Source organism: Nesoenas mayeri, assembly GCF_963082525.1.
Source record: "Nesoenas mayeri genome assembly, chromosome: 11".
In the NCBI taxonomy this organism is placed as follows: Eukaryota; Metazoa; Chordata; class Aves; order Columbiformes; family Columbidae; genus Nesoenas; species Nesoenas mayeri.
The window spans coordinates 12,261,360-12,271,362 of record NC_137563.1 but is presented as its reverse complement, the minus strand read 5'-3'; the positions used below and the strand labels follow the sequence as shown (position 1 = coordinate 12,271,362).

Genomic DNA, 10,003 nt, shown 5'->3' with positions numbered 1-10,003 from the left:
TTTGGGGGGAATTTTGATAGGACTTGCATCTTTTTAGTTGAAAACAGGAATTAAGAGAGTGGTGCATTTCTTGCACATTACAGCAACCTCAGCAGACCCACCTTTTGTCTTCATTAGAGCATTTTTTAGCGAACAGTTAGTTAAAATTGTTCTTTAACCAAAAAAATCATATGAACCCAAAATGAGACGCACTTAGCAGAAATAACTCATACCAGCAACATACTGTGTGAACTTTAACTGAGCAGAGAATGTAGATCTGTGTTCCTTACCTTAAATCAGCAAACTCTTAACTGTTGAAAAAAGAACATTTTCTATCTTTCCTAAAAACCTTCTAGAACCATTAAGACAACTGCTCCTCAGGGCTCATCTGCAACCACACATAGGGCAGAAGGTACCAAATGAAATAATGACAGTGCCTCACCATTGTCTTAAGATAAAAAAAATTTATTTTACAGTCTTATAAAGCAGCTTTACATTAAGCACAAACGTTGATCCATTTACTTTGTATATAAACATAGTAGAACCTTTCCCTCTGCAAAAAGTCATGTCTCGCCGTATATAAAACTAACGTGTGCACATTGTGCTTAACCTGCAAAGTCTGTACAGCTTTACAAAGGACTACCCTTCACAAGGGCATCCTGTAAACAATTTATTGCATATTTAACACATGGTGTATACCCCACATGTAACAGAAAAAAAAAATAAAGTAGGAAAAATAAAGTACAATTATAAGTGAATGAAAATAGCAGCCTTCAGTGAATGTCTTGCAGGATGGCCAAGGAAAACAGCACTGCCACATGGTACAGTTGTGCTTGTGTCACTGGTTTGCATATACCCATGTTTCCGATGAAGTCTATGTACAGTAAAGCCCCATGGCGAGATTAAACGGGTCTTAGTCCCTAAGACCTTTGTCAGTTTGAAGACCGAAAACAAACAAACAAAACCCAACTGAAGTGAACTCAATGAAGTCATGGGCACTGACGTCCTAAGATCCTCTTTCCACTGCACAAGCCAAAAAAATAACAGGAGAATTCCCCAAACTGACTCTCTTCGGTTGGGTTTAACTTCCACGTGTGCTAAGGCCAACAAAAACGTGATGGAGATGCCGGGGATGAGGTGATGTGACAGGACCGATGGCACTGGCGTGGCCAAAGCCACCGGGCTGGCTCTCACGAAGCACTGAAGCATCAGCAATGTGGCCATTTTTCAACTGGCACTAATTAAATTTTTTTTTAAAAAAGAGGAAATTGTGGCCTCTGTAAGGCACCGATGCCGGCTCTAGAGCAGCACCCAAAGAGTCTTGCTTGATTCTCCAAACCCAAAATGGGCAAAAGATGGAAGAAACATGCAGGAGAAAGATGTTTCTGTGTTGTAGTAAGGATCAGTCGTTTGTAAAGGAAGCACATTTTCTGGGTTTTGTGTGTCTCTGTGTATACACGTGTATGTAAAAAAAAAAAAAATAATTAACCTCTGCTACCTTTGGTATTGAAATTCTTCCTGTGACATCCACTTCTCATATTAATTGACATGATCGTAGCACGCATTTGCAAAGATCAAGTAATTACAAGTTGTTTCAAATATCCGCGAGAAATAGAAAAAGCATCAAAAAATAAAGAAAAAAGAAATAATCAAGATGCATATTGTCCTTGTGCCTAGCCTTTCTGTGATTCGAATGAACTTTGTCCTCAGTAGGAACATCTTAAGCTTAACCCCCACCTACATCTACAACTAATAGGATGAATGGAAAAAACCCCAAAGCTCATCTACGTCCTTCTCACGCCAAGAGCTTTCCAGTCTGGGACTTACAGCAAACACCAAGAAAAGCCAATAAGACCCACATTTGCTGCACTACCAAACGAAACACCCTGATCTAATGATGCAATTGGTTGGTTTTATTCTGGCTCAACCAGGATGCTACACACCAAGACAACAGACTAACTGTGGGTGTAAGCATGGATAAATAGGAAAAAGAAACCGTCTGGTTTCTTCTGTATGCCAACAAGTACAGTGGAAGCGTTTGGGTTGGGACATGGGTAATCGCTGGGTGCCCTCGGTGGCCTCCCGGAGCCATCAACACAAAGCCCAGCCGGGAAAGTGGTGCTGGAGACGTAACGGGCCCTCACACCACGAATAAGACAGTCGGTGGAGGTGAAACTTGATATTAAAGCACAGGTGGAGCTGGAAAGCCCTCTGGGTGACTTTAATTTTTAGAATGCTTGATATAGTCAAGCAGATTAAAGAAGAAAATCACCATAGGAAAACCTTGATGAATTCCAATTGTATTTCCTGCTTGCTGCTCAGAATGAGCTCCAGGTCACACTCAGGAATTCCAGACAAGAATCAAGTTGTCACAGCTTAGAGAAACTTCTCTGATGGAATTAAAAAAAATACAGTACAAAACACTGGGATCCAGGACAAGAGATTCCAGCTACCGGGGAGGAGGTGGCACCAGCAAACCCGAGGGGCGACAGCAAATTTGGCTCTGCAGAAGGGGGTGACACAGTCACGGGCTCCATGCGTCCCCAAGTCCCACCGAGTTGTGCTTACGTGACACGGCCGCGAAGCCTGCGCGTGGTCCGTGTGTTTTCCATCCACATGTCTGTACAGAAACCACACAGCTGAATTATCTCCAGACAGAGAACCGAAAAAAAAAATAAAGTGTATATTTCACCCCAAGAAAAGAATCCATATTAAAAAAACAGCAAACCTTCAGAAAGATACACCGTCCACTACCCAGGCTACGAGTAAATACACACTTATGGCATTACGTCACATGATCTGTTATGCTGTTCCAACATATACACATATAACTCCATTTTAAAAGAGGCCACAGACTGATTTTTCAGGCAAGTGCTGGACTTGAGAGACCTGTATGGCTTCTGCAAATATTTTCCTACAAAAAGGTAAAAAAAAAAAACAAACCAAACCAAACCAAACGAAAACCAAACAAAAACTGTCCCCAGACTCAGAAGCACAAAGGAAGTTTGCTTTGTGCAGATAGTGGAGCACTAAGGACAGGTGATGTTCTCGAATCCAACCCATCAAACCCAAACCTTTTCCCACTGGAATGCAATGGTTTCAGGAGATCAGTTTTAAGGATCACTTCTTTGAAACAGTCCCTAGAAAATTTAGGAATCAGCCTTTGCAGCTGTCCTCAGGGAGGCAGCAGGGCCGCAGTTTGGTTGCCAGCTCTAGTTGTGCTTTGCCCGCCCACCACGCAGGTAACTCTTCCACCTCTTGACAAACTCTTTGAAGATGGGGGACTCGTCAATGGTGCTGAGCAGCTGCAGCTGGTTGATGTGGGTAGTGTGGTAATCCCAGCGCGCCAGGTTGGGCGCCGTGCCCAGCATGAAGTGCCGGAGGTCGTAGATGGTCCCCGAGCCAGTGTCGTAGAGAGGGAGCATGGCCTTGAGGGACTCCATGCCCCGCTCGTACAGCACCCGCGCCTCCTTCCCCAGCTTCTCCCCGGCCGTTTCCTTCAAGTCGTACAGCCCGATCAAGGAGTACATGAAGCCGTTGAGCACGAAGGAGCTGGGGGAGGTCGGGTACTCCTCATACCAGTCGTGCCGGTTCATGAAGACGGCTTTCACCCCGCGCTGCTCTGATGGCAGCTTGTAGGGCGCCGTGGCCCGCAGGGCCGAGCTGAGGAACACCTGGTCCTTGGTCAGGAGGTAGGCCCGCACCAGTGTGGAGATGGCCTGTCCTTGTGCCATGGCCGAGTACCAGCCCGGGTCCAAGGACTTGAAGCCTTCCCCCAGTTTCCTTGTCACCATGATGGGCCAGCCGCCCCTCTCATCCTGGTTCCTCACCAGCCAGTTGCTGGCGGCAAAAAAAGCCGCCATGTGAGCGGTGGCCGAGATGGTGACATTATCGAGGAAGCCTCTGCCCTTGGCCACCAGCCTCACCACTCTCTTGGGCATGATTTTGGTCTGCTTGACAGCTTTCGTGTTGGAGAGCCCGACGCCTTTGCGCAGGTCGGTCAGCAGGTCTCTGGTGAGGGTGCTCCAGCCCGTCCTGGCCCCAATGCCATAGTAGATGTCTCGGTCCTTGAAAGCGATGAGCTGCGTGTTGGACACGTAGTGCACGGTGAAGAGCTGGTTCTTCTCCGTCGTCTCGAGAACCACGGAAATGCTCCCGTTTGTTATGAATTTGAGATCAAAAGAAATAATAAAATCTCGGGTGTTCCCAAGCTGCAGAGATACCCCATCAGTATTTTCTGCAAAACAAACAAACAAAAGCCTCGTTCAGCGGTAAAGCACTTGTTTCTCCAGAACATTTAAGCTATGAAGTGCAGCTTCCAGAGGTAAACCCTCTCACCAGGCAGGATCCAAAAGCTTTTAGGGCAGCCCATCAATAATTCAATCATTCTTTCTGCGCACTATTATATATTATTTAATTAAGGGTAAAAGTAAATCCGTGAGTGAAGGCCGACTCCTGCAGCACCAGGGAGAACTCGTTTGCATCCCACATTAACGCAGAGCAGCACTTTGCTACAGAGCAGAAGTGCCCGGGGCTCGATCGATGGCTTGATCAGATCTTCTGGTACCTGACTGATGGAGAAATGCAACAGAGACCCACAGGGCTGGCGGTAAGGGAAAGAGCCACCAATGGGGCCAAACTGACAGCATCAAAAACCAATGTGCTAAGCAGTTTAATGGGGGGAAAAGAAGAAAATAATACAGGAAGACTAATGTGTTGAAGTATTTATTAGCCTCTTCACTGGCAAAACTCTGTTTAATTAAAAAAAAAAAAAAGGTATTAAATAAAGCTCCTAGGCAAGACCACATAATGAAATCCAGTGTTCTCTCGCAGGCTGGATTTAAAAATGTAAAATCAACTCCTGCTCAAAAAATTATACCAGAAGATCAAAGGGCTAATTAGTTTGTCAGGCTGTGTGCAAATCCTATAGCTTTGAAGGCACAGAGGGATGATAAACACTTTAAAACATCTTCAATGAACAGCTTTCTATATACTGAAAGTCTCCCATGTGCAGCAATTGTTTCCTTTATCCCCTAGAAATGTTTTTACATGCAAACCTCAAGTTACGGTCAGCTATTTCTTGCATAGCAGAGGCTTTTCCCCATCTCCCAAACTAATCTAAGGTATTTTGCATCAAAACCATTTCCACACCCCATACTGTATGGTGCTATTGTACAGGACCTACTGTTTTGACTAAATGTCATGTTTTCCAGCCTTTTAAAGCAAAAGCTTCACTCCTCTGAGTTTTGGAGAACAGCATCTGCTTCAGGAGAAGAAACTGAGCTCTTTGTTACACAACATTTTGCTCCTATGAAAAATCTAATTAAAAAACCTCACTCGCAAAGTCTGTCAGTAAGTTTTATGGTTCCATGCAAATAAATGCTTGTGTGATAATGAAGGGAATTGCAATAGAGGGGGAAAAAAGAGTTTTAAGAAGCAAAGGAGAACTAAAGGCTGCCTGTTGTTTGCACTGCCATAAGCGCCTATAAATCCATTACTTAAGGCTATCGAAGACGAGTGGATGCAAACCACGGCCTCTGAGCCCCCACATTACTCTGCCATCAATAAAGGATGAGGAGAGAATACATAACAGATCTTTTAGCCTTTCCTCTCCCCGTATTTATCTACTACAAAGACATAAGAGTGTTCGACAATTTTTTCCCTAGAGACCCAGGCCTAAGGTGCCAACTCAAAATTACTTCATTGTCTCTTTAAGTAATGGACTCATTAATTCTAATGGGTATTGATTGAGGAAAAATACATTACATCCTTATTAATGAGCCTGTCCTAGCAGAAAGGAAACTCTTGCATGAAATAATGAATTTCCCTGCTAAGTACTAAACAGAAAACAGTAAATTCAAGAGACGGCAACAAAATGCACATTGCACGTCTGCAGGTGAAGCAGAGCACCCGTACCCAGCCCCAGAACTTCACCGTCCTCTGCAAATACTCACTTGGGCTAACCAGAACTGAGATTCCAAATTCTGCAAAAACAGCTGGATCCCCAAGAAGAGAGATGGGAGGTCTGGGTGGGTAACTGCACATGCTGCACTTGCTATGGGCTGAAAATAGCCCTTATCTATCATCTGTCAACATTTGCTTATCACATGTCACTGCCAGTTTCCAGGCTTTACAACTAGTTCTGTAGTGTCGGGGTTTTTTTTACTTCTATTTTGAGATAGAGGCTGAAAGGCTCAGGAGGTGTGACTGTGGCTTCTCACTGCTCTCCACGTGTACATCCACTCATTTTATCATTAAAACAGCATTGAAAAAGCAGCGATGGAGGGAAAACAGAAGAAAAAACTCCAGAAGAACAGCAAGAAGATGACATTCACAGGTGAGATCTTAAGGATGGGAAATCACACGGGATAAATGAAAATACATAAATCCCTGCAAGCTAAAGCTCCCCTCGTACCATGTGTGCAAAAAATGCTACGCATCTGGGGTAACACACCTGGGGCGACAAACTGTTTGACATTGGTGAACTTGGTTTTATCAGGTACTGTGGACAGGGAGCAGCCTTTGGGCACCGTCCACTCGGCGGCCTGGCCAGTCTTGTCCTTGTCCTCGGCCGTTTCATATACCTCAATGTGAGGTGGCTTCTCTGTCAGGTTCTTACTGTAGTGACTCAGTCCATACTGCGCAATCTGGATGGGGTAGAAATAGCCTTGAGGGCCCCATTGCGTGGACAACGGCACACCTGCGAGAGAGGAGGGAAAATGAGTGGTTTATCAGCACGTTTTCAAATAAAAAGGCTGATTTGAGTTGTAAGTAAGTCCTTATGGTCTTCCATACATTCTCATTTAATTGTTTACTGAAGCATCATACTTACTTTATTAACAAAATACATTTAAAATACCCTAACAGATTTTTCCCCCTGCCCCAGAGACCACTAAATCTCTAACCGATGTTACATCTAACACAATCCCTTTAATGTCACATAAATCTTTGCAAATTAAGTGTATGTGTTATTATTACATTTTGGTAAGAGTTATTTCATGCTAACACAGCAACTTCCCCAGCGTCCACAAACCTGCAGAAACCAGCCAGGCTCTCCAGGCAACACCTGCAGAACACACCCCTGATTTACACACAGACCTCCATGAGCAAGTAAACACACGATACTTAAAATACAGATAAACCCAGGATTCTCCTGAAGCCCTGAGTTTTATTTGGAAAGAATTCCCAATCTCTAAATAAGAATCCAAAGTGGGAATATATCAGCATGACCCTCTAGCAGGAAACCAAGGATATTTAGCTCTGTAAACCTTTGCATGCATGCAAGAAAAGAAAAAGGCAGATGAAAATAAACAAGTTGACATTTGCACCATTTTCCCCCTTGGCAATGTCAAGCTTAGAAACCAATTTCTTCAGAAATGTGGTACAATGAAAAGATTACTTAAACTAAATATAAAAAGACACATTTTCATACATATTTCGGTGCTTTGCGTTATTAATAAATGTGACTGATGGAGATGTGATGGCTTAGTGCTGCCTAAAGAGAAAACCATCACAGGGAATATTTAAATACCATGTATTATTTCAACTCCTGGAAGCCAACTCACTTATTAATGCTAAGCATTTTCAGTTACGGGTGCATTCATCGAGACTGAAAGATGCAAAAAAAGAAATGTGCTGTAAAAGCTTCACTTGAAATTTATATAAGATGACAAGATTAAATTCTCCAGGTCATAGGACATAACAACACGTTAACCTTGCAGAAAGGGAGAAGGTGAAAATATAACACGATTTTTTTTTTCCCCATCATGCAGCAACATGAGAATTTCTAGGGCTGGAATGATGCAAAAGATGTCTGAGAACATTTTTTAATATTAAAACTCGCCTTACAAACTACAACTATTTCTCTTCTCCGACCTGTTTGCTGGATGCCAATAACTCTATTGCCTTTGCAAAACCCAGGCTCTGGCCCCAAGTTCCACAATTACAGCTCTTATATGACAGGCTGCCAAAAGGGAAGGTTTGTAGACAAATAACCACATCGTTGAGCGTTAAACTCACTGCTTTCCCACAGTTTCAGCAGCACCTCTCAGTGTCTGCAGGGCAAGAGGCTGCAGGATCAGTCCCAATTGTCATTTAGTTCTTTCTGAATTTCAGCTTTTTGCAGAAAACCATCACAAAAAGTGCCCTGTTTCCCTCCTTTGGCAGATATAATGACGATAAAAGTTAATAATAAAAATGTGAGAGTAACCTTAGATAAACTCCCGCAACTGACATATCCTATGCATTTGTTTATGTGAATCCTTTACAAATTAACTGTGCGACACAACAGCCTTCTGCAGTGACCCTGTCAAGGGAAGAGCTCGTATTGACACAGAGCATCCCCGATCACTGAGATGTATGAAAATTAATGTATTTTATTCCTTAAGTGAAAGTTGGTCTTTAATTTCTGAAGGGTCGCAGTGTCACATTCTATAATAATTTTATAAAGTCATTAATTTTTTAATATGAAACCTGACAAGAATTTTCTGTGATCAAATCTTTGCCAAGCCACTGGAAGACCCTGTGCACTAATTACTGGTTGCACAGTTTAGCAAAAACGCAAATTGGAAAGGTTTTACCGTATGTTAAGTTTATCCAGGGACACTTGGGTGGCTGGAGAGCTTTTTGACTGTTCTCTGAAACCTCCTCACCTTGCTGTGGGCGGTGGGACCTTTCGCAGGACCCGATTTACCCAGATCGTGTGCAGGATGAGCTTTGGCAAGAGCTAATCCTGGGAGGGAGGTTCGGCTGCTGCACCTCCAGCACCGTGGAGAGACAGGATATTGTTAAACTCCAAATAAAATCCTGAATACTAAGCTGCCCGTGAGCAGCCTGGCTGTCCCATGGGTGCTGGCAGTGGCATCTGCTCAGAGCATGGGGCTGTATCCGTGCCCGCAAGGATGGAGGAGCCTCCTCCAGAAGGCTTTTTCTCTTGTAATTTTATATTAAGTGTGGCTCCCTAACAGATGTGCCAAAGGCAATGCCAAAACCTGACAGCACCACTGCCCTGGCCCCTCTGAAGTTTGCCGCAACCAGTAAAACCAGAGATCACAGAACAGTTTGGGTTGGAATGGACCTTTAAATATCATTTAGCCCAACCCCAGGGATGCAGGATGGGAGCTGGGAAGACTTGGCACGAAGCGGAGACTGCGCACGATTTCTCGAAGTATTTTTATCGAGACTGTCATGACCAGACTAAGATCACTTTGCATCTCAGGTGATGGCAGCAGATTTTAAAAAGCATTTCAACTACTAAAAAAAATCATTTAATACTTGGCACAAACCTTCAACACCACTTATGCACTTGACTCTGTCCCGAACCTCCACGTTGTAGCCCTCAAAGGACATGAAGACCCCGTCGGGGTGGTAAGGTGCTCGCTGTGTGTATACTTTGGAGTAGCTATGAGAGAATTCAAACCTGTCATAACCATCGTACTGCGCAATTTTCCCATAAACCTCAAAGTATTTCTCTACCCAGCTGAACGGCAGGAAGACCTCGTTGCCTTCCCTCCTCCCTTTAACCGTGTGCTCCTCGTTGATCAGACAGTCAATCTCCTCATACTTGGGTCCCGGGGCTTTGTTGAAGGCCCCGGCGACAGGGGGAGCGCGTTGCTGCTCCTGGGGCGACGCCTCCTCGCTCTGTGCCCGCCCTGGGTCGCTCTCGGCGGCCGCTCGGCGTTGGGCCAGGCCATGGGGGAACGGGCCGGCCCGGTCTGAGGAGCATCGGTTCCAAAGCAGCACCGTCACCAGCGTGAAGAGGGCGCAGATGACGATCAGAGTCTTGTAGTTGACCCGAGCTGCCAAGCAACGCATATTCACACCATACCTGCAAAACAAGGAGGGGAGAGGGGTTTAAAACATGGTGTTTATAGACAGAGCTGCCAGTTCTGCTGATTCAGAGCCCTGGTGGAGTCCATCTGTTGGAAGCATCACCACATACATCAGGAGGAAGGTGGTGGAAGTGGGTACCTAGAAAAGAATTTTGGTTTTTCCAGCTCTCCACAAGCAACAAGATCAAACGTAC

At 44.5% G+C, this 10,003-nt stretch overlaps 1 protein-coding gene across 1 annotated transcript; it reads right to left on the bottom strand.

The window, feature by feature from the left end:
* Positions 1-3,191: 3,191 nt before the first annotated feature.
* On the bottom strand, positions 3,192-9,801 carry GLCE (glucuronic acid epimerase; the record flags this gene model as incomplete). Its single annotated transcript, XM_080351397.1, has 3 exons — positions 9,264-9,801; positions 6,434-6,679; positions 3,192-4,216 (listed from the first exon to the last, which is right to left on the bottom strand). Exons 1-3 carry the CDS (start codon positions 9,790-9,792, stop codon positions 3,192-3,194), a joined length of 1,800 nt encoding a protein of 599 aa, XP_080207523.1. The 5' UTR covers positions 9,793-9,801.
* Positions 9,802-10,003: the final 202 nt, after the last annotated feature.